Genomic DNA, 23498 nt, shown 5'->3' with positions numbered 1-23498 from the left:
TTCTTTTTTCGCATCCTGGACATCCTGGGCATCCAAGATGACGTGCATCTTGCATCTAGCATCTCTACCCAAGTCATCCATTGACCGCTGCCGATTTTTTATTTGCTATCGGTCATGAGGCATGCAAAGTCGCGTGGCGACCCCGCGTTGGGGTATGTAAGCCACCGAACCCCAGAGCGCCTTGTCAGCTTCTTCTTAGCTCAGATGCGAATATCACGCTTAATTCCCCCTACCTTATTAGTCCACTCTCGAGTCAACGTTTCATAGTGGCGTTGCGGTTTGTTTAGTAAATACCTCGGAGAGCATGCGGCTATTCGGTTATTTGTGGTGTGACCACCGGCCGATGCTTAAGGATAAGGATAGGTACCTAGGTAGTTAGTCTATTGAAAACTTGACAAGGCTATAGGCCACTTTGAGCTTCTGTAATCGGTTATACTACCGGTTACAGCTGACACACTTCACCTATTCGAACGTCGATGGAAGGCTACGATCATATTTCGGGAATAGTCATTTCCTGTTTGTATTGTCCAATCTCCCTTGGTACTAGGTCAGAAGAGCTAAATGGTGTAACATGATGCGGGTCACCAAGTCACCGCAATTTTATAAGTGCTTCGGGGCAAACATATATAGGTGGGGATAATGGGACGTTGAGTTTGATGAAGAAGCGGTAGATGTGACGAGCTAATGAAAATTGGGTAGGTGAAGTTTGGGGAGCATCCGGGGAGCATCCGGGGAAAGGAAATATGAGAATGCGTGAGCCTCGGCGAGTAACTGCTAGTTTAGGTCCCAAAGCGCGAATTTAGAACGACATTCGATCATTCATCTCGAATGTTAAACTCCAGTATACCCAACCTTTCCCTACATCCTCTTTCCCTACACCCCATCTACGCCGTACGGCCACCCATAGATCCCGATCAGCACAAGCTACATACAAGAATAGGACCAACTATGGTGTAAGCCAAGAATGACCAGCACTTATTCTAATATTTATAGAATAATCCATGCCGTTTAGATGTTCCTTCCCAGGCAGAAATAATTATAAAGACTAAAAAACGAACAAAATTATGGCACAAAAACTAGGACGAGACTATGATTTGGTTTAGACATGCCTACTAGTCTATGGTGGTGAAGTTGGAATATACTATACATCATAAAAAGATGGTAGGCAGTCATATTGGTCACATGAGGTTACCATAAAGAAAGTTCCTAGCGTACCTATGTTCCTTTAGGAGTTCGCCTAGCGACTATCTCTTATAAGATCGACGGCACTTAAAAACTTCATTGTCTGTTCTCCACATCAATTATTAAACGTGTAAGACGGGGTATATGAGCTTATTAGGTGGGTCTCCAACCTACGTCACCGGGTATCTAAGCACTCTTTATTATTTCTCTTTCTGAAGGATTATCTTTTCTTTCCGAAGGAATATTGCGCTCAAACTCTTTTATTATGTAAGCAATTATAAAAGAAATACATGGCGAAATATATGGCGAAATACCTCAGTAATTGATAAGATAAGGCCGCGTAATTACATGACTTCGGAAAGATCCCACGTGCGCTAACGCGCACGTCGAAACGCCCGCGCGAGCTTGCGAGTGCGGGCGTTTCGGTAAATTTTATATACCTACCTAGGTAGCTATCTCCTACACATAGCCTTAGTACATGGCGAGTCTGGGCAGCTTACGACATTAATTTACGGTAGATTCGCATAGTGTATATTAATTGCTGTTTTTAAGCCCACGGTGTAATAACAAAGGTTGCAGAACAATAATATGTCAATTAGTAAACCGAGATATCCGTGGTATTTCTTACATCCAGGCAATGATGTATTGATCCGAGGGATGTTTAGGTAGATAATAGACACTGGATAATAACCACCCGTTACTCAACTTGCAAGTGCCATATGTAGATCCGTAATAACTGGAAGAGGCTTATTATTTCGAACAGTGCTACCATCAACATCTAAAGCAGCTCCTAAAAATATGGTATCCAGACCCATGCCAGTCGAGTCTTGAATATGTTGTAATTGCTATTACTATAAAGGATGAAATGTGAAAGGACAGACTGATACATTTGGGTCGCACGTGTTGATTTGAGCCAATCAGCATCAACTCCCGAACCGCAAAGGTCAACTCTATACACCTTCAGCATAATGTTCTACCACATTTTCAACCGTCAATATTTGAGACATTATTGTCCATGCCTTATAATTAGAATAATAAATTAATATATAGCATGTATGATTAAGCAGATAATCATTTGTTCGTTGTTGCAAATGCTAAAGCCCGTATCCTATTACAATAAATTTAGTCGCACTTCCGTACGAAATATGAGTATCTACCTTATGTCCCTACCTACCACTATCATAGGGGCTTAGTCCATAACCAAATGATATCAACTGGTACTAACTCAGGTACGTTTATTATTGAAGCTCTAATCTATGGTGATGCCTTTGTCCTTATTTACGTACCTAGGTACCTAAGGTACATGACCTAAGAGTTGCATTTTATAGAATCAATTACTATAAGCACGTGTCTGGCTGAGAGGTACTTACTTCCTGAGATGTATTAGTGTATTATGTAATAATTGAGGATAGTTCTGGGTGGCAGCTGCCTGTTTGTCAAGTTAGGTACCTAGGTACCTACCTACCTACATGTAAGGTTCACCAAAAACAACCGTAGAACAAGCGATTCACCACGCTTAATGTGGTACGTAACCTACCAACGCCATAAACATGTGGAGATTCGTATCAAAACGTTTCAAACAATCGCGTTGTGACAACTCTAAATCTTTGCCACGCATTGTCCCCCTATCTTTCAGCATCTACCATAAATACAAAGACAATTCCTTCCCGGGGCTAGTGCTTTCTTCACCACGCATCTTCTTTTTCAACAGCAGGAACAACAGGAACAACATCATTATTCGCCTGAATTACCATATAACTCACCTAACTTGCCGCTCCAAATCCTCTCCTTTCGCCAAAAAACTCATATCTCGAATCGGAGAACCACGCAAATTTCACACTATGTCTTGCACTGCTGAGAAGGAGGCCCCGTCCATTGGACTCGATGCGACACTTAGCGACGAAGTAATTGAGTACACGCCTTTCTTTTACATGCCAAATCTTGAGGATGTTCAGATGTACAACAAGGGGGGATACCACCCAGTCCACATTGGCGACATCCTTGATGGCCGTTTCGAAGTTGTCCACAAGCTTGGCAGTGGCGGTTTTGGAATCGTTTGGCTTTGTCGCGATACTTTACTGAACAAATGGAGGGCAGTCAAGATAATGACTGCCGACCATTCTGCTAAAGGCACGGAAGAAAAAATATTCAGTTATCTACGACGTCATTGTTCCCCGGCAGAGCTCGAGAGAAATCACATACTACTACCTTTGGAACAATTCTCGCTTTTGGGGCCTAATGGCCGTCATTTATGCTTCGTAATGCCGGTTCTTGGCTGGACAATTTCGAGCTGGCGTCTGCTGCGAAAAGACTACGAAGAACAGACTCATGATGACACAAGAAGCGTATGCCGACAGATCATTGAGTCTATGCATTTTCTCCATAGTCACGGAATATGTCACGGAGACTTCAAACCAGGCAATATCCTCATGGAAGTTGAAGGTATTGATGATCTAGATCGTGATGAAATTCTAAGTCTTATGGGAGCTCCGGAATGTTACGATGTTGAGACCGAGTCTGGCCAGCCCCTGACACCTAGGGCCCCAAAATATTGTGTGACATCTGCAAACGAATTCTGGTGTGAGAAATTAACAACGAATTCCATCGCAATCATCGATTTCGGAGAATCATTCTTCACAGCAACTCCTCCTATATCAACGGGCATTCCGGAACTGTATGCAGCCCCTGAAGTCCTGCTTCAAGGTTATGGGACCTTAGGACCACATAGCGACATATGGTCATTGGCATGCACCTTATTCGAAGTTCGAACGGGTTCGCCGCTGTTCGGGGATGTGGTGAGTGGTGGGTACAGCAACGTGACCAGTAAATTCGAGTTATTCTTGGGACCGCTACCACCCTCGCGATATCAAACGTCGTCCGGGGATATGAGAGGCTCTACAGTCAAAAACGAGCTGCAATCCGATACTCCGGGGCCAGATGAATTCGCAGAGGACAGGGCTGAGTTGATTGAAGGATCTGGCTATTCAGATATATTCGAGGCGCTACTTGGAGCTGAGCAGACTGCATATCTCAATGTTCATATAGCTGAGAATGTAGAAGCCATTAAGTATCGATATCCTGAAGAAGATGTACTGGGCTTAGCCGATCTTTTGAGGAGGATGCTGAAGTATGACCCAGAAGATCGTATCACTATGGAGACAGTCATATCGCATCCTTGGGTTGGAAAAACGCGTAAGGGCAATGCTGGCACAGATTCGGGGAGTTCTAGAATAGGGTCAAAAGGTGTTGCGATGTCAGCAGCCATGGTCTTTGCAGCTATGACTACATGGATTCTAGTCCATATGCTAGTTGAAAATAATTAATTAGCAATAGGGCAACGAGAAACGCCTAAGCTTTACCTTTACCTTAGCATATTTAATAAGAGGATATTGTGTTAAATGCGAGTAAAGGTTTCCTATTGAGGACATATGCCTTACGGATACCTTATGGGAATTTTCCCTGCCTTACACGACCCTGCACCCTTTTGTTTTCTCTTTACCTTTTGTTTATATATTAATTTTGGTCTCAGTTTTAGTTTTAGTTTTAGTTTAATGTAAATAAGTACCTTTTAATGCCGTAGCCGGTCCCCTTGGGCCTGTAAAGTTATTAAGCCCGATGTCGGTTGACAAGGTAGGGGTTGTGGTGTGCACCTAAAAGGAAATAACACAAACGAGGTTATCGCGATGACTGTTGTTGTAGATAGTTAGATTATGTGTGTGGGTGCTACCCCGCGAGATTAGTGGTTTGTGTGTGGACTAATCCACGTGATAGGACGTGACCATATTACATAATCCTACTTTCCCAACACCCGATATCATATACGTCCAATATTACGGATTAAAGGGTGTCTAATGTAAGGTAATTATTTAAAACTTTCCAACCTTAATCACTACATAGGGATCTTCTTGGTATACGTTGCGCAATTGGCAATCACATTATATAAAATTGCCTACGGTGGTGTAAACCTTGGGCTTGTGTTACCCGAGTTGGGAAGGGGGTGACATCTGGCTAAAGGAGTTACTACCATTAGGTAGGTTCTAATAGTATCTTCAAAGCTCAAGGCAATATATGGTGGGTTGATGCCTTAAATATTGCTTTACAATAATTAGGGATAATTATCAAGTTCTTGTCACCATACTCTCATCATGCGAATTGTAGTACAAACCGGTTAACACAAGTCCAAAGTAGAAATTTAGTTATATCGACGACGACGTTCCGGACAGCAGCAAATCCTTGAAGCACTCTGTGAAAAAGCCCTATTTTACCGCTAATAAAACTCGATTCATGTCATCGTTTAGCCCTGCCCCATAACCCCATGATTCCTATGACAACATAGTCAGTGATAGCCCGATGATAACCAAACATAAAGTATTCCAATTAACATATAGCATATTATCTATAATTAGTACGTGATATCGCAAGTTCTGTTAGCTTTGGCGTCACTAATTAGCAATTTATGGTACTACGATTATTGGCTACCAGCAGATATCTTGCATCAGTCGCACTAAGCCAGATGTTTACGTGGATGAGTGATCGCCCAGAGAGCTGGATCATTCCTAACTCCCAATGAAGTGCTTGAATAATTCTTGTTTATTTACTTGGTTGGATTATTTCATTGCCTTCTAAATCGTCTTTGACAAAAGGAGAATATGTACGGGCCGCCAATGACTTTTTGACTTCTACGTACCTAAGTACCTGTCACTGTACGTTTTCTATGTTGAAAAGAGTGACTAAGGGATTACTTTGAGGCATAATACCAAGTGATAGTGTGGAATGTATTTATAAATTGGACCTCCCACCCCGCTTTTTCACTCATATAGTTGATGGACTATGCTAATACGAAACATACAGCTCATATATCGTATCTTTCAGCAGTCTGGACAGTTGGCATCGGTTTCTTCTCGAAATACAATTTGAAAATAGGGAGTCATGGTGGGGAACATACCATGAATTTTGTACGATAAATGTTTGTTTACAGCATAGTTGGGACACAAAGCCCAGTTACAGTGGAATAATCGAGCTTCAACATGGCAATGATCAATGAGTCAAGTTGAAACTAACAGGAGCACAATGGTCTTGCAACGTAACAAACAATGAATTGAATGATTGTAATAAAATAGCCTCTTCATTTTCTTTTAATTATTCGATTGCCGTTTGTTGCCCATTACATTAGGTACCCTTTGTACAAATGTGAATCTTAAAATCTACTGCTGGAAGTCTCTGGTCAATCAGATGGCCATACAATAATCTCAGCACGACTACGGTTCACAGAAACTGAGAAGATGACCAACTCAACATCTAACCGTCCCGACAGCATCGTCTGGGTAAAAGGCATGAAGCTTGGCCCAGGCGGGCCGCATGATGCTTCATTTTGGCAGAGAGTCCAGGGTTCAAGGCGACATAGTGGCGCCGGCACTATAGAAAATCCAAGAGTAAGCTACACCAATCCATAACATCACGTCAAATTAGATAATTATAACTAATGTTTATATTCAGATCATTTGGGCCACTCCAAATCCCGAAAGGGGAAGCAAAGAAGATAGGTTACAGGCAATCGAGAACATAGTCAGACGGGTCACCAGTGAATGCGGCCTAAGCTATGCATGGATGGCGTAAGTTGACTACTACATCAGCTAGATAACAAATTGCTAATTCTCTATACAGATCCGATGCCCATCCTACATGCACTACCGGATGGGTTCGGAGTAAACGCGTGATAGGCCCTGACGATTACCATGTTACCTTGCGAATGGGTTCAGGACCGCACACTTGTAACCTCCACGGTCATATCTATCTGATTTGCGAGGACAACAACCTCAACAACGAAATTGTCCGGCCCATGACAACCGAAGAAAGAAGCATTGTAGGCGGCTTCAGCCCCCAATTGTTGGTTTGGGGAAAATATCCCGCAGAGTCTGCGGAATACCCTAGGTCTGGGCTTCAAGTGCCGCGACCAAAATTCGAGATCAAACCAGGTTCGATTCTACAATACCAAAAAGACACAAAGCAAATCCCCGGATTTGTGTAACACCTGGAGCACTAACAACACTGGGAGTTTCTTTCCACCTATGGGCTCCTTATGTGCCAATGGCGGGCACATCCAGCTCTATCGACTATTTTTTAGGTGGTCTGACGTCAACATAGTATTCTAGAGTTCGATACGACTCGAGGATGAATACGCATATTCTAGTTCTTCGATCGTACAATATAGTCGATCACCTAATTTCTTGACAATATCTGTGAGTACATCCCCCTCAGCCTGATTCTTTTACGATAAAGGTTTCCCGGGGAAGTTGTGTATCGAGAGTTCATGTTCGTGGCGATTGATTCTTTTTTTCCTCTTTTACTCCTATGAAACCCTAATGCATAATTGCCCCGACCACTATGGATCTGATAGGTACCTACTTAATATTTGTGTTTGTTGAATTGAATAACAGGACTCGAGGCACACATGCAATGCATATTACAGCATAACTTACTCGCTCTTATCTGACAGAGTTGGGCCGGGTTCAAATAGCCAACAGTAAGTTTCCCGAGCCTGTAACTCACATCTAAGAGCAAAATAGGATGTACCGAATACTACCAACGATTGAGTATGACAAAGTGACTAACATGAGGATCTCGTATGAATCTAATGATGGGGTGAGGTTTTCATGACGAAATTTCTCTGAATATATGATCTAAGAATATTATGCGGTCGATATAAAAGGTACATATAAGAGTAGCAAACAACTGTATTAACATATCAACAGAATCATGTATGATAATAAAATACATAGCTTTACAAGTCTATCTAAGAGGTACCTACATAGCAAAGTCATACTTAAGCGTATTTATTTACTGAATACCTTATGCAATATTTTGTGAGAATCGTGATCACAGGCCCTAGCTTTATTTCGAGTGAAACATTTTGAAGCTAAATACGTAGCTCTTTGGTTACCTATAAAAGACCTTCCTCTATTCTTCAAGTTTTTTTTTTGGCTCCTAGATTGCCGTGTGAACCTTTCTTGGGATAACAGCGATATAGATTTAACTTTCGTATTGTTTAAATCGGTTTATTGGTGTATAAATTACGCATAGCCCCTCAAACCCGTATGAAAGCATCGAATCATATATTGTCTGGATTTCTTGCTCCTTGAGGCCCCTGAAGGGTTAGTGAACTCGGGACATGCTACCGTCCCATGGTGGGTTATAACTCTAAGAACCTTGATAGTTGCATTCGGAGAAAACACGACCATTAGCCAAACCTAAGCTATTTGCGTAACGAGGATAGAGATATTGGTATTACTCCACCTGAAGAAAAAGGAGAAAGTGGGATATCCATAATTAATTTGCTTCGCGCCAGTTAGACATATCCCCAATTCCCTCTTTCTGGTCACTTGCATGAATGTAGCTGGAGGTATGCGTCCGCACAAATATATACGCCACCACAACCAGAAATCAGAGGCCAGAGGAAAGCCACTGCAAACAAATAAGTCGTGTCAGCTTGTTTATGGGCGTAATAACTTGCTTCTAGCACGTACATAAGAGCGTGACTACCTACATGAGCGCAGGTAGGCGGTATGCGGTGCAACAATTCAGCTGCTGTCATGATTGAGTAAGATCGGGTGGAATACTATCTGAGTGTCACATGGTCATATCAGCGGAGATTAGATGTGAATAGTTAATTTATCCTCAGGGGATTTACCAAGACTATTGATATGTCCTAACAAGGGCGGTGAAGCGAGCGAGGAAAGTAATCGAGGACGGGGCTAGAGCATCTCTACTAATTTTAAATGCGGTGTTGATAACCAAGGTTTACGTATCACGGCATGAGTAAGGGCTTCTAGGGTTGTTTGGAGAGCTTTCTCGATTTAATTCTCATGATATCGTTTCTATGTACATTCAATAGCCCTTTCCCATAAGTCATGGCTCGTTGACCGACTGAGGAACATGTTGGCATTCTTGCGGGACATGACCAAGTCTCCGCTCCAAATATACCTAGGACCAGCCAGATTAGTCGTATCAACTTAGGACTCATGGAGTGCATACTCTATTGAGTCTCTCGATCTTCCATGCTAAACTCGAACCTGATCTGTGAGTTCCTGCGCAAAATTATTTTAGCTTCGCCTAGAATCCTGTGCTCGTGAGGACTAGTGTGCTCGTTAGAAGGAATCATTGCCTAGAATAGTGCCCTCTTTTAAAGCCATCCTAGAAACTTGTCCTATGCCTCCACACCATTGACATGATAAACAGGCCCTTTATTGCATCCGTAAGCTTCAGGAGAAATCGGGTTCCCGAATTCATATCGAGGAGGTAGGTCGTTAGAATGAAGCTCTACCCTTGTAGCAGACCCATCCAACTCGCTTCTTACAAGGACACTTTGAATCTCGACGGGGCGATTAATATTATGTAGCTCATGGTAAACCTGTGGTGTTTCCAACTCCCTCGCTCCCGGCCCCTGCCATATTGTATCCGTTAGTGGCGGCCCCTTTGGCGTTCCGTGTTGTCCACCCTCTAGTCTCGGATCTTGGGGACCAATAGCGGCTTCACTTTGTTTCTTCAAACGTCGATACCGCCATATTAAGAAAGCAGCCACGGCTGCAATTAGTATTGCCCCAGCCGCTACTCCAATGCTGAGACCAACTATAGCGCCCACTGATAGGCCTGAGCTAGCTACCGGAGTTGGTGTTGTTGATGACGTTGTAGCTGCGGGAGGTGAAGCTGACGGAATAGGGATGGGGGATGCTGAAGGTCACTGGGTTAGTATGACATGTGAAGGAGTATGGTCGTTTATCAGATTATACTGTCTTAACCCACCAAGGTAGCCAGTGATTGTATTTCTTGAGACAAGAAAAAAGGATTATATAATACTAGTAGGAAAGGCTTAATGTGAAGAAAATAAACTCACTTAGGTGATTGCATTCGTATGCCGCGAAGCAGTTTTTGCCATCATGGCTATACAAGTACGTCGACTCCATTTGCCAACAGGAGAAGTTCGCGTAACCGTTGTTTCCTATTCCTGCGTAGTCGCCTGCGTTGCCGCGCTCCCCTAGTATAGCTTTGAATGTCGTCCCAGTATCGGTGAAATATGCCGACGTTGTCGTGTTTGCCCAATCGCGGTATTGCCCATCAGTTACGGGTGCGATGTCACCTGGCTGATCATTTGGAGGGTGGTTGAAATATGAGACTTCAGATGATAGTTGATTTGAGTTCTGTGACCCAGTACAATCCGCGAGGACGACATCTATTCCGATTCATGTTAACTTGGGTAAGTAATAGGTGGTTTAGATGAGGGTATTATATAATTTCAAGAGTAAGAGAAGGGCAATGATTTTCCCGCAACCTCTAAGCGAACCAAGAAATCCGGATACTACTCTAAACAATGAATATAGTGAAATATTCTTACTTTCCTTGGGACGAGAGTCGTCCCGTGCTATTGTAGGTGGTGGGGCAGCGCACGCAATAATTCGCAAGTTCGTAAGGGAGCACATATTGTATGCGTTGCTCCCACCCCAAGGGACACAACCGATTGCTGTCGCCAGCAATTGCGAAACCTATCTCTAATAGGAATGGAAACGGCCCGCTGAAGTCCAAGTTTTAGATTCGATTGGTATGTATGAGATAACCTGTATAAGATAGAGGCAGGTTAGAGCTTTGATACGCCGTATCGTCAAGGTACGCTCGATGGGCCGAACTGTAGATGAAATTGAGAGTAGACAGTTCAGACAGCCTCGAGCGCCCAAGGCCCGAGGGGTCGAAAGAAAAACGAAAACAACATGAGGGAACCCTCAAAACCGTCAGGGGTAATGGACGAGTGAAGTTGAGGTTGTGGGACCCCCAGTCAACTTGCCGATCCAACTCTTACGTAAGATAGGATATAGAATTTCTAGAAGACTTCCGTTAGAATATGATTTGTCGAATTATTCTTATGGTGTCAGCATAAGTCATTATCAGGTCCAAATCTGGCGAAGCTGAGTTTTGGGTCAGACAAGGATGTATAAGTCGAATGCTACATAAGCCTGTGAAAGCTTGGGTCGTCCCAGCAAAGGTGCAATCGCGTCTCATTCTGGAATAGAGAAGCTTGGCAGTGGGCGGCCCTCCCGCCCTTGGCTACGTTGTTAAAAGACAGGTCATATTGGCGTGGAATGTCAGTATTTTAGTATTTTTTCGAAGCTGTAGCGACGCTATAGACAAACGAGTGCACGTAAATATAGATAACGTCTATACATTTATAGCTACATAAAAGTTTTATCAAGCGTTCGTTTCGTATTTTAATATATTCATAGAGGGTATACCAAGTCTCTTGAGAGCTTAAGTCCGATTTTGTTTATTAATTGGGTGACATGATGCGGGCGCTCAAGCTTGACCGAATAGAAATCGGACGTCACATTTTTCTATGCGACTCTATGTGAGCAGATAGCCAATGGCCAGCCCCGGAGTTAACTGGTACTAAATGATAGATCATTTAATAAACCAGACGCCCCATCACTTCAACAGCTTCACTTAAACAACATTTTTCAGATCCCTGTTCGCCGAGTACCCGTAGTCGTAGTCGTGGGTATGAGTATAATCTCACTCATCATTCTTTTATATCCAAATCCCATATTTATATGCTCATGCTATATGAGCCCAGATAAGGTGGATATACTTGAATCTGAGTCTGTTGGATATTGCTAAGCACGGCATTCTCTACATCGCGGCACGGTACCCCGAATATCAACTTATTAGAGCATTACAATTCTCATCGGAACATATATCGATCAATTGTACCCCAATTTTCTCATATTATTGCTACTCTGCTCTTTATGAGGCCATACGTAAGAATGGAGTGATAATGAGGTAAGGAGGAGAGTGTAACATTCGATCTCATCGTGCTCTGTCAAATCTAAGTATGAGCATGAGATTCGATTGGTCTAATTACCCCACAATCTTAGGGCTTGGAATGCCATTCACGCCTCTCCAGTCATCAAAATTATATCCAATTATATTTCCATCTTCTGTGCTCCTCCCGAAGCATGACGAGAGATGGATGCCCCACGTCTCGTCAAGATACCTTGCAGTTAACCGCAGTATATGTTTTCAGGGACTCTGCAGCGCCTTGAAACTCTTGCTCAATTACTTTCGCATGGTTGCGGGATCGTGGTTGTATCGAACAAGGGAACGGAAGCGGACTGGAGTTGAAGCCATCGGAGAAGGCGAATCTGAGAAGTTATGAGTAGGTACCTAACCGAGGTATGTTACGGAAGTGACGTGAATAAAAGTTACTTACATGTCCACATCGATGTCGTCTCCGTTTGCATCTTTTGCGGGACTGACTTCAAAAGCCCATAGTATTCGCGCGATGTTGAGTTCCACAGACGCAGAACCTAAGTGCATGCCAGGACAGATTCTTCTTCCCCAACCGAATGCACTATGACCGAATGTGCCAGGATACTCACGCTCCTCCATAAAGCGTTCGGGTTGAAATTCGTTTGGCTCGGGGAAATCGGATTCATTTAGGTGAACTAAGGATCCAGTCTTAATATCAATGCGATTATATGCAACAGAATCTCCGGCACACTTACTACTCCATAGGGGTGCAATGATTGTGCTTCCCTTAGGTATAAACATTCCCTTATACACATCATCAGCGGTACTAGCATGTGGCGTGCCTCCTAGCACAGCTACTGGTCTCCATCGTAGCGTCTCAGAGGCAACTGCTCTCACGTATGGTAACTGAGGTAGGTCTTCGAATGTGGGAAGTCTGTCATTTCCTACTACTTTGTCAAGTTCCTCTTGTGCTCGAGGGATAAACCGAGGACCGAACTTGACACAAGCGAGGAGAAAACTGGCGAGTGAACCTGCAGACTACATCATCCTACATGAGTATAATACCTTCCACAGCCTTTAGAGTAACATGGTGAACTTACTGTCTCTACTCCTGCACCAAATGGAGAGCCTGCAGTGTATGCAATTTCCAGATCCGACATTCCGAGGTTCTCTTGTTCCTCTAGCAGGTGCTTAGCAAAACATGTAGGCAAAGTACCTTTATCATTCCTATCTTTAACTTCGGCCATAAGCTCCGTGTATAGTTGGATGTCTTTTTGCCGTTGCTTAAGGACCTGGGCCTTCCATGGTGCAAATATGCTAGGTATGTATTTAAGAACTGGGTATCGCTCCACCTTATATTTACCGGGAATACTGTGAAATGTAAGTAATGGCACGAAAGAACGGGCTAGAAAACCTACTTGACTTGTGTTAGGCGGTCCATTGACTCACCATTGCGCCGTACAACGATATCGGTATCAACATTTTCGACTCTTCGTCCATATGTGACCGTAACAATAACCGAAGCAGCATAACGCTCGAGATGCTTCCGGAAGGCCTTAGGGGTTTGGAGCAAGTCGTGCATAAGAACTTTAGACTCTAAGCTCTGGATAGGTCGATAAGTCAGACTTTGACGATTCATAAATCCGCTATGTAACAGCTTCCTCCAGCGCCGCCAGAAAGCTCCATATGGTGCCATAAGACCTCGCATCCCCCCTGACAGAAGTTCACCACCCATAATGAAGCGGGGGCGAGAAGAATACTTTGCTCCCCGTTTCTCTAAGAGATCCCACGCCGCCTGAGCCGAACCGAGTATAATGGTCGGCGTTGGCCCCATCTGGAGGTAGACAACATCGCCATACTCTTTATTTAGTTCCCGAAACCACAACCATGGCTTTTGAAGGCCAGATTTGATAACCTTCGGACCTGGCGGAAGCTCTTTGCGATGCGCATGGATCTTCCATTCTTGCAGCAACTATTCAACCCATGTTAGCTCAATATTCTCTTGAAACTTCATGTGATAAGCTGCTTACTCTCGGGAATATTAGGCTTAGGTAAGAAAGTGACACGGCAAAACCTATACTAGCAAGAATTGTTGCGTACATTTTGGTGTCGAGGCTCAAGAACTGCCCATAGGTAGCCTTCGAGCTGGCGATTCTCGACGTATAAATAAATGAGTTGATCTGCAGAGGGTGCGCCTCGCAAAAAGTACCAACATGGGTGTCAAGGTATAGTGGGTCAGGGTGACTACATAAGAGACGCGAAGCGCCCTCGTCAGAGGATAGAGAGGCCAGGCGTTACTAAGTTCAATACAATCACTACTTGGTCTACCTACCCTCGACATTCACTCTATGCATGATTCACTTGACTAAGGCATCTAATCCTGACAATGGGTCACCGAGAATCCTCCTGCGCAGTTGTCTCTATTCAAACTGCCGACCTTGGCGGGGAAGCCTATGTGGATATTCCCCCAAATCTGACGCCCATGTGTTTTGCGGAGATGAAGACCAGGCTCTCGCTGACAGGAGCTCTATTTGGTCTAGTAATGTAACTTGTTTAATAAGCACACATCACGGCAGAGACTAGCGCCCTTTTATCTTACAGCTCACGAGAATACTCAAAATTATGAAGACAAGTGTTAATACCTACCTCCCAGGTAGGAGGGAAAAATTCTAAAGTTGCCTCTCCATGTAACTAGTTTCATAATATTAACTCGGACGAGAAAGACTCAAGAGGCAACTCGAAACGAGAGACGACCGGGTTAGAGACTCAAAGCTGAGCAACTGTAACTTAATAGGGGTATTCAACGCCATTGAACAACTTGATTCGTATACCCCGCCCCTGGGCCCTTGGCGGATCCATCCCCGGATCCCATGGACCAAGTAGTCGGATACTAACCCCGGATTTTCGTCAAAGCCTAGATGTCCCATCGTCGAGTTGATGCGGTGGTACTTAAACCCATGTGAGTCCTCTAATCTGACCGAAGGGCCTCAGTGCAACTTCAATATTTCCTTATCCTGCTCCGTAGTACCTAAACCATGAAGAACCAACCGTTACTAAGCAAGCCGTTTCTGACTTCTCTATTCCTCGGAATAGGTGACTTTCTCTATGGCTAGTAAGTAATTGTGCCCGCGATGAAGCTTTCTCCACTCGACACTAACGGAACCCAAGCGATTCGGGAATCATTACGCCGAGTTTGGCACTGAAGTCCTTCCTGGTTTACTTCGGGCAGCCCGATGCTGCCACCCGCGGAGCAATCGTCTCAGTTTACCAAGCTGGAGGTGATTCACATTGGTGTCTTCTTCGTGTTTCTCTTATACTGATATGTGGCTACAGCATGGCTTGGCAGTGCTTCGGTTGGTTATACCAGCGATAGGTTTGGCCGACGCAAGGCCATAGCGTTCGGATGCATCTGGGGTACGCTCGGTTCGGCGCTCATGGCCGGAGCTGCCCACGTCGCTATGCGTGAGTAAAGAAGAAAGTGAATAGATATGGAATGACTCTAATATCTTGATCTCTACCTAGTCATTATGGGCCGCCTCTTAGTCGGGTACGCTGTTGGAACAGTTACAGGCGTGGCTCCCGTTTTCGGTGCCGAAATTGCAAAGGTACATATATCACAGGGGATGTCTCAGGGGTGCACTGACTTAGCGATCGGCAGACACACGAACGCGCGAAGATCACAGCAGCTAATCAGATGAGTAAGACACAGATTTCTAAGAAACAAGCATTGTAATTTTATTAACAGGAGTTCAGTGGTTGCTTGGGGATTTTTCGTCGCATTATGGACCGGAGTTGGCGAAGGCAAATGGAACAACCCTAACCAATGGAGACTAGGATTTGCTATCCAAGGCGTCCCGGCTGTTCTACTTGGCCTCGGAGTTTTATTCATCGGCGAATCTCCAAGATGGCTATGCTTGAAGGGCCGCCACGAGGAAGCAAAGGAAGCATTCCGTAACTACCACTACGACGGGTCTAACGATACGTGGGTTGACACCGAGTTCACTATTATCCAAGTAAATATCGAAGAGGAGAGGAAGGCCCAAGGTCGCCTGTCATGGGCGGATCTTTTGAAGACTCCGGCATTCCGAAAGCGCCTTTTCGTGGGATCGTTTGTATGGGCGGCTGCTATGTTATCGGGCATATCATTCGTCCAGTACTACCAAACAGCCATATACGCAACTCTCCAGTTTGATCAGAATGAGCAGCTTCTCGTCAGTGGCCTCTACGGAACTGTAGCGCCCGTGGCTTGCCTTGCGTCTCTCTTCTTCGTCGATCGAATTGGCCGGAAGAAGATATTGATAACGAGCTCTGCTCTCCTCTCCCTTTGCTACATGATAATTACTATCCTCGCCGCAGTCTACCCGGCACGCCCCGGTTTACCCACTAACGTTTCGGCGCAAAGGGGTCTCATTGCTTGCATCTTTGCTGTTTCGGCAAACTACTCGGCTCTCCTTGGTCCGATGACCTGGATTATTCCGTGGGTCTTATCCTTCCAGGTTTAATTTAGCTGTCTATTCATGCTAATGATCTCTCTTACAGTCCTGAGGTTTTCACTACGGAGCTACGAGCCAAGGCGAACGCTTTGGTCCAGGTTATCCACTACTCTATTAGTCTAATTATCACGCAGTGCTCGCCTATAGCACTCGCGGCGGTTGGATGGAAATACTATGTATTATTACTATCATTCCCCAAGTCGTAAGTGTTAATACTGACTTGGCGATAGATCCTATTCATCCTTACCAATGTACTCTGCGCTCTCGTGTTTGCCTTTGCGTATCCCGAGACAAAAGGTATGCACCCCTCGGTATCAACACACGCCGTGACGGCTAACATCTTTTAGGAAAATCGTTGGAAGAGATTGACGAAATCTTTGGAGATGTAAAAGTGTTTTACAGTGGTAGTGCCAAGTTGGCTAATGACGAGGAGATTGCCGTCGAAACTTTGGAAGTTATCGACAAAAAGAATTAGTCGTCTTGAATTCAAAGCATACCTGGTATTTGGTTTCGTCTTTTAAAATCTAAAAGCGTTATTTTATGTCTCCATTCTGAATCGCGACTCTGATTCAGGGGTAACGCGTCGAGAACTGATGATCCTTCTATTGATATCTTTCATGTAACGAGTAGTTAATAGTGCGGATATCAGCGTATTCGGTATAATGAATAATTAGGTACTTACCTATTCCGTAATATGAATTTAGTACATATGTTAGGTAATGTATTCGAGTTGCCAATTCTGACGTCAGCGGATTTGGTAAGACCAAAGCGGTACATGTCGGACCCCGCCCCCACCACCACTAACAGCCTGTGGCGGTAGGAAGTACATGGCTTTTACGTACACCGTACGAAGTGTGTACCTCACATATCCTCAGGCATCTACACGTGAATAAGGTTGTCCCCGGAATTAACGAATGCTATTGTTCAGATTTTTACCATGCTCCTTATGAAAGGGCGAAAATTTGTTAGCTCCACTCTAAAGCCCCCACAGTGCCACCCAACCCAACAGCCTTAGCCACACAACAGAACATGAAAGAGAAAAGATAGCACTAGGAACTTGCACAAGGACCGTTGTTCAATCTACAACCACAAAAGATTACGGAGGATAAATCTTTTTTTTTCCCTTTTCCTACCTAATTGTTTATCAAGGTCATAGGTCACTTTTCCTCCCTTGATAAAATCTTACTTGTTTAACTCTCTCGTTTAATCGGTCACATTTGCTTGTGATCGTATTTAACAACCCGTCTCTGTGGTCGCTATCAGGGAATAAAAAAAAAAAGAAAAATAAGCCTAAGCGGGGTAGATTTCTTCAATCGCTTTTACTTATCGTCATCTCTATCGTCATCTGCATCTATATCAGCATCAGATCAGCATCAGATCAGCATCCCATATCTCCTTCCTACGGTCGGCGATAGACAAAAAGGAGTAGAATAACAAAATCCAATATCCAAGATGGTTTCCGCATCTAAGGAAAAGAGACTTGCCAAGAAGGCTGCCGATGGCAAGGGCGAGAAGAAGACTCTTGTCTCCAGATCTAAGGCTGGCTCTAAGGCTGCATCTCAAAGCACCAGCGCTGCTGGCTCCGTCGCCGGCGATGACCCTCCTGATCCCAACGATGTTCCCGCGACCGACGATTCTAAGATGGAGAAAGTCAAGGCACTTGCTGACCAAAAGGACAAGCATGGCCTCTCCGATCGTATCACCACTGGTGTCCTGGCATCCGTGGTTACCAGCCGAGACGTGAAGATCATCAGCGCCAGTTTAACTTTCCACGGCCGTGTCCTCCTCAACGAAACCAACCTTGAACTTTCATTCGGACGCCGATACGGATTACTGGGCGAGAACGGTTGCGGAAAGAGTACCCTACTTAAGGCTATTGCTGAGCGAGAGTACCCCATTCCCGATCACGTCGACATTTATCTCCTTAATGAGGGTGCACCGCCCTCTGACTTAGGTGCCCTTGAATGGGTCCTGAAGGAAGCGGAAAAGGAGATGGATCGTCTAGACAAACTAGCAGAGCAGCTGCTTGAAGATGAAGGCCCCGACAGCCCTGTATTGATGGATATCTACGAGGTACGCATACCCCTTATACAACTAAATTAAATCATGCTAACGAAACACAACAGCACATGGATAAGATGGACCCTTCTACCTTCGCCACCCGAGCCTCTCTTATCCTGACGGGTCTTGGATTCAACAAGGAGACCATCCACAAGAAGACAAAGGACATGTCTGGTGGTTGGCGTATGCGTGTTGCCCTTGCTAAGGCCCTCTTCGTCAAGCCTACCTTGTTACTTCTTGACGACCCGACAGCGCATTTGGATCTTGAAGCCTGCGTGTGGCTTGAGGAATACCTGAAGAAGTGGGAGCGTACACTGATTCTCGTCTCTCACTCTCAGGATTTCCTGAATGGAGTGTGTACCACCATGATTGACATGCGAAAGCAACAGCTCATGTACTACGGTGGTAACTTTGACTCTTACGTCAAGACCCGCAAGGAACAAGAGACCAACCAGATGACGGCCTACAAGAAGCAGCAGGAGGAGATCAAGCACATCAAGGAGTTCATCGCCAGCGCGGGTACCTACGCCAACTTGGTGCGACAGGCTAAGTCCCGACAGAAGATTCTTGACAAGATGATTGCCGATGGTCTTATCGAGGAAGTCAAGGAAGAGAGGGAATTCAAGTTCAGATTCACAGACGTCGACAAGTTACCCCCTCCCGTCCTATCATTTGACGATGTCACGTTTTCGTACTCAGGCGAAGCCAAGGACGACCTGTACCGCAACATCGATCTCGGTTTCGACATGGACTCCCGAACAGCCCTTGTCGGCCCCAACGGTGTCGGAAAGAGTACGCTACTACGTCTAATGACCGGAAAGCTCTCTCCGACCAGTGGATCCGTCCGTCGACACACTCATCTGAAGCTCGGCTTGTACTCTCAACACAGCGCTGAGCAGCTCGACCTAACCAAGAGTGCTCTAGACTTTGTCCGTGATAGGTACCGCGATAAATCGCAGGACTACCAATACTGGCGACAATGCCTCGGTAGATACGGAGTCTCCGGTCCCGTTCAAACCGCGCTGATGGGCACGCTGTCTGAAGGTCAAAAGAGCCGAATCGTCTTCGCTCTGCTTGCTATTGATTCGCCAAACATGCTTCTCCTCGACGAACCTACAAACGGTCTAGATATCCCCTCCATCGATGCTTTAGCAGACGCTATCGAGGCATATAGCGGCGGTGTAATTGTCGTTTCTCACGACTTTAGGTAAGAATCGCCCCCAATCCCAATGCATATCAACTATTGCTAATGCGTGTAATAGATTGCTCGACAAGATTGCAAAGCAAATCTTGGTGTGCGAGAACCGAACGATCAAGCCGTGGGACGGTTCGATAGGAGAGTACAAAAACTACCTGCGCAAGAAGATGTTGGCTGCCGGTGCAGTTTAGGATCTATCATTTTCCACGATTCCCATTTAGCCCGGTTAATTATGCACTGATGCTCTCGTTCACGAGTGATGATCGTACTATAAAGGTGGTACGGAAAAGGAGAGCGCATACGTACATACAAGGTCGCGGCTCGGAGGTCTATAGATTGGGCAAACGAGGCATAGAGCCGCAACAGCCTTGAATTTAAAAAGCTTTGCTTTCAAAGGGGGCTTTTCAGGAACCGCGGAGAGCCGGCGCGAATATGCGCCGCAATTTCGCACATAGGGATAGACTAGGTAACTTAGATGAATTTAAAAAAATATTTCTGCCTTAGATATGCGACCATGATATGATATATAAATGTGATTTAGGATAGTATGATCTTGTATGTACGTAAATTATGTGTTCTGGTTACTACTACTGCAACTATTATTTTAATCATATTATAAAGAATCACATAGCCAAATATCATGTTCTATTATAATCTGTAAAATCTACACATTGATATGTTCTATGGTTGAGGGGTTACTAAAGTGTTACTTCTATAGGCCTGTCCCTGTCAAGACGCGCTATTCTAATGAGATTTCCCCTCACGCTAATTACTACCTTTATATGTGCGATTGGCAAACGAATTTGCAACAAGCACTAAAGGCCGCTTGGCCCAATGGTAAGGCGTCTGACTACGACCGAGTATGATAAACATACTTGACGAGTTATCAGGAGATTCTGGGTTCGAGCCCCAGGGTGGTCATCTTTTTGGTGTTTTTTTGAACAACAACACCATGCATTCAGCGTCACGACTTCTTGTTTTACTTTATTTCTTGTTTTGCTTTATTTCATTCACAAACCAAATTTTTTTATTCATATATAATGGTCAATAGCAAAACAATCACCTTATGAGAACATATAAAATCCGTTCGATCCCTTTGTCACTTATTAGGTAAAACGTTTCTACAAAACAGAAGTGCACAATTTCATTCTCATCCTACTGATTCCCCCCCTACCCAGCCAACCTTCTAGTTTTCTATATATTTCGCAATGCTTCGCAACTTCTTACCCATTTTTATCAACTCAATTACCTCAATATCATCTCAATTACCTAAATACTATCTCAATTACCTAAAGTTATCAACTCAATTACATAAAGTTATCAACTCTGATCATTCATCGCCATGGCCAAGCTTACAGATCTTCCAGTTGAGCTTTTGCAAATGATCGCAACGGCAAAAGCCCGGTCCCGTCCTATATTAGATCAAAAGGATCTGGCAAGCTTCTCCGTTGTGAATTGGTGGTTATATAGAGTCGTTAATTGCATCCTCTACGCCTACAACGTAAAGCATAAGCACGGTACCTTGTTTGATTATGCAGCGAAGCACGGAAATCTCGACACCCTAAAAGTTGCAGTCTCATTCGGTCTAGAGGCGGAATCCTGGTATGCCGTGCTAGTAGAGGCTTGCAGAAACCGTCACCGCAATATTATTACGTGGCTGATGGACCATGGCATTCCTCTCCAAAAAGGATCCAAGAAATATTTAAAGAAATGGGAACCTTCTTTTGAGTCAGGTTATTACACGCAAGATCCGTATGCATGGAGACATAGGATAACAAAGGGATGTCCAGCATTAATCCTTTCAATCGAAAATAAAATGGAGGATATTGCTCTACTCCTATTATCCCATGGCGCCAACACATCTTTTAACATAGGAGACCAACACAAATTTAGGTCGATACTACACCACGCAGCTAGTCGAGAGATGGTTAAAGTAGTAGAATATCTCGTACAAACGCTGGGAATACCTATCGATTTAAAAGACTACAAAGGCTATACTCCCCTACATTACGCAATGGAATACTCGCCAGTATCAGAGAGTACCAAAATGCTCAAGACGTTGATAAAACTCGGAGCCGACATCAACAGCGAAATTGGTGGTAAGATTCCACTCACATCGGCGTTATATAAGGGTAGAGTTCAACACGCAAATATATTACTTGACTCTGGCTCAAAGATTAAACCAGATCACCCGGAGGAGGAAGTCGGATTTCCTATTCACGCCCTTATGCACACGAAACTTAAGAAGGCGTCGTTCAGGGATTCAATGCAATGGTCTATACTCCAAAGACTCTTCGAAGCCGGTGCCGACCTAACGGAAAGGTACGTTGACGGGTTCGAGCCGTTAGAGGAAGCGATCATATTTGGAACTCCAAAAATGATGACTGGTATCATGGCCTTGAAAGCTCATATGCATGGAGAGGAGTCATTGAACCGAAACTATATCTTCGACTTCATGATAAAGTATCATCCCTGTATAGAGCTTTTCGGCAAGAAGGTAGAAATGTTGCTGAAAGGCGGTAGCAGGGTGGACATCCCTTTATCCTACGGGTATACGTTCCTTTCGTGGTCATTCCTTCAAACCCACCCTCGCCAGACGCGAAGATTGACAACCATGGCTATCGAGTCCATGCATGACCACAGTTATCTTGATCATCTTCTAAAGGAGTTAGTCACCGGCGGCATCCACTCGTACTATCTACCGGATTTTGCTACCCCTGACCATCTTACGATTCTTATGGACGCCGGTGCCAAGCTACCTAGTGCCGAGGATATAAACCTGGCCGCGTTCTCTTGTTTACCCCACGAGCACCTCGTAAGCAATGGGTGGCTTACCACAATATTAGACATGGGCTTTCCGACTGACAGAATACCCGATCTAGTCACGAGCGCCCTTCAGGAAAGAGCCGATTCTGAAGCTGTTGAGTACCTGCTCGACCTTGTCGAACCCCGTATCTGGCAGCAAAATCCTCAGTGGATAGACGAGGCTATTGAATCAGGCCGTCATACGGTCCTTGACAAACTCTTAAAGGGTATTAAGAATGTAGATGTAAATTCCGTATCGAAATATGGGGAAACACTCCTACTTCGTGCCCTGAAAGGTCCTAGAGCCGACTATTGGGCCATTATGACTGCTCTGGTACTCCTGCAGCACGGTGCTGATCCATTCTTGCCAACAAGACACTCGGCTTGTCACGGTAAAAAGTATACAAATACCTCACAGTACTCGGCGTTTGAGTATGCTTTACATAAATTTTCCTTTAGGTGGGCAGCTGAGGAAATATGGTATAATTCAGCCCCTGAATTACGACCTGATCCAAAGGTGTTCCTCGAATGTGTCCCAAGTATAGGTAACTCCGAAGAGTACCGGGCCGAAATGACCGAGTGGTTGAAACGTCTCGACGCAAAGGACAATGTGAAGAGTGATCTGCTGAAGAAATATCATGATAGAATATCTACCTACCGTAGTTATGATGCATGAAGCTGATACAACTGTTTACGTTATTAGACAATAAAATACTTGATAATCAGGCCCCTATTATGACTTCAGAACTCATCTAAGAGATTGTGATAACTTTGTAATTCAGCAAAGGTTTATGACATTAATAAAAAGATGTAATGTACACTCCTCAATAACTTTACGAAAAAGGCCTGTAATATAACTGTAAAAGCTTTCGGGGGTAAAATAAACGATTATCTAACCCCGAATTCCTTTATCTCCACTCTGACATTTTTATTCGTGAAGTTGTCGAGGAGTGTATATCATGTCTTGT

At 44.4% G+C, this 23498-nt stretch overlaps 7 protein-coding genes and 1 non-coding gene across 8 annotated transcripts; 6 read left to right on the top strand and 2 right to left on the bottom strand.

The window, feature by feature from the left end:
- Positions 1 to 3023: 3023 nt before the first annotated feature.
- Positions 3024 to 4580, top strand: F5Y00DRAFT_255767 (kinase-like protein; the record flags this gene model as incomplete). Its single annotated transcript, XM_048010323.1, has 2 exons — positions 3024 to 4404; positions 4516 to 4580. The coding sequence occupies 2 exons, from the start codon at positions 3024 to 3026 to the stop codon at positions 4578 to 4580; spliced, it is 1446 nt and encodes a 481-aa protein (XP_047860741.1).
- Positions 4581 to 6464: 1884 nt separating this feature from the next.
- On the top strand, positions 6465 to 7210 carry F5Y00DRAFT_266233 (uncharacterized protein; the record flags this gene model as incomplete). Its single annotated transcript, XM_048011913.1, has 3 exons — positions 6465 to 6614; positions 6679 to 6794; positions 6847 to 7210. 3 exons carry the CDS (start codon positions 6465 to 6467, stop codon positions 7208 to 7210), a joined length of 630 nt encoding a protein of 209 aa, XP_047860740.1.
- Positions 7211 to 9015: 1805 nt separating this feature from the next.
- F5Y00DRAFT_247977 (uncharacterized protein) lies at positions 9016 to 11373 on the bottom strand. Its single transcript, XM_048009354.1, has 3 exons — positions 10571 to 11373; positions 10073 to 10408; positions 9016 to 9909 (listed from the first exon to the last, which is right to left on the bottom strand). The coding sequence occupies exons 1-3, from the start codon at positions 10653 to 10655 to the stop codon at positions 9386 to 9388; spliced, it is 945 nt and encodes a 314-aa protein (XP_047860739.1). The 5' UTR covers positions 10656 to 11373; the 3' UTR covers positions 9016 to 9385.
- A 313-nt stretch (positions 11374 to 11686) lies between these two features.
- Positions 11687 to 14097, bottom strand: F5Y00DRAFT_247970 (cytochrome P450). The gene is made up of 6 exons (XM_048009353.1): positions 14004 to 14097; positions 13392 to 13945; positions 13074 to 13344; positions 12729 to 13011; positions 12434 to 12668; positions 11687 to 12365 (listed from the first exon to the last, which is right to left on the bottom strand). Exons 1-6 carry the CDS (start codon positions 14073 to 14075, stop codon positions 12209 to 12211), a joined length of 1572 nt encoding a protein of 523 aa, XP_047860738.1. The 5' UTR covers positions 14076 to 14097; the 3' UTR covers positions 11687 to 12208.
- Positions 14098 to 14917: 820 nt separating this feature from the next.
- Positions 14918 to 16969, top strand: F5Y00DRAFT_247962 (general substrate transporter). Its single transcript, XM_048009352.1, has 9 exons — positions 14918 to 15085; positions 15142 to 15251; positions 15307 to 15435; positions 15496 to 15578; positions 15632 to 15671; positions 15727 to 16450; positions 16513 to 16642; positions 16697 to 16763; positions 16814 to 16969. The coding sequence occupies exons 1-9, from the start codon at positions 15009 to 15011 to the stop codon at positions 16939 to 16941; spliced, it is 1488 nt and encodes a 495-aa protein (XP_047860737.1). The 5' UTR covers positions 14918 to 15008; the 3' UTR covers positions 16942 to 16969.
- Positions 16970 to 17477: 508 nt separating this feature from the next.
- Positions 17478 to 20228, top strand: F5Y00DRAFT_247960 (P-loop containing nucleoside triphosphate hydrolase protein). The gene is made up of 3 exons (XM_048009351.1): positions 17478 to 18539; positions 18593 to 19734; positions 19790 to 20228. The coding sequence occupies exons 1-3, from the start codon at positions 17919 to 17921 to the stop codon at positions 19914 to 19916; spliced, it is 1890 nt and encodes a 629-aa protein (XP_047860736.1). The 5' UTR covers positions 17478 to 17918; the 3' UTR covers positions 19917 to 20228.
- A 317-nt stretch (positions 20229 to 20545) lies between these two features.
- F5Y00DRAFT_t144 lies at positions 20546 to 20646 on the top strand. Its single transcript has one exon. It is a non-coding gene; the product is annotated as a tRNA-Arg (tRNA).
- A 49-nt stretch (positions 20647 to 20695) lies between these two features.
- F5Y00DRAFT_273563 (uncharacterized protein) lies at positions 20696 to 23206 on the top strand (the record flags this gene model as incomplete). The annotated part of the gene is made up of 1 exon (XM_048013204.1): positions 20696 to 23206. Exon 1 carries the CDS (start codon positions 21068 to 21070, stop codon positions 23204 to 23206), a length of 2139 nt encoding a protein of 712 aa, XP_047860735.1. The 5' UTR covers positions 20696 to 21067.
- Between the last annotated feature and the right edge of the window lie 292 nt (positions 23207 to 23498).

Source organism: Daldinia vernicosa (genome assembly GCF_022497035.1).
Source record: "Daldinia vernicosa strain CBS 139.73 unplaced genomic scaffold F5Y00scaffold_67, whole genome shotgun sequence".
Classification (NCBI taxonomy): domain Eukaryota; kingdom Fungi; phylum Ascomycota; class Sordariomycetes; order Xylariales; family Hypoxylaceae; genus Daldinia; species Daldinia vernicosa.
Note: the sequence above shows the minus strand (reverse complement) of the source record. Positions and strands in the feature narration are given on the sequence as shown.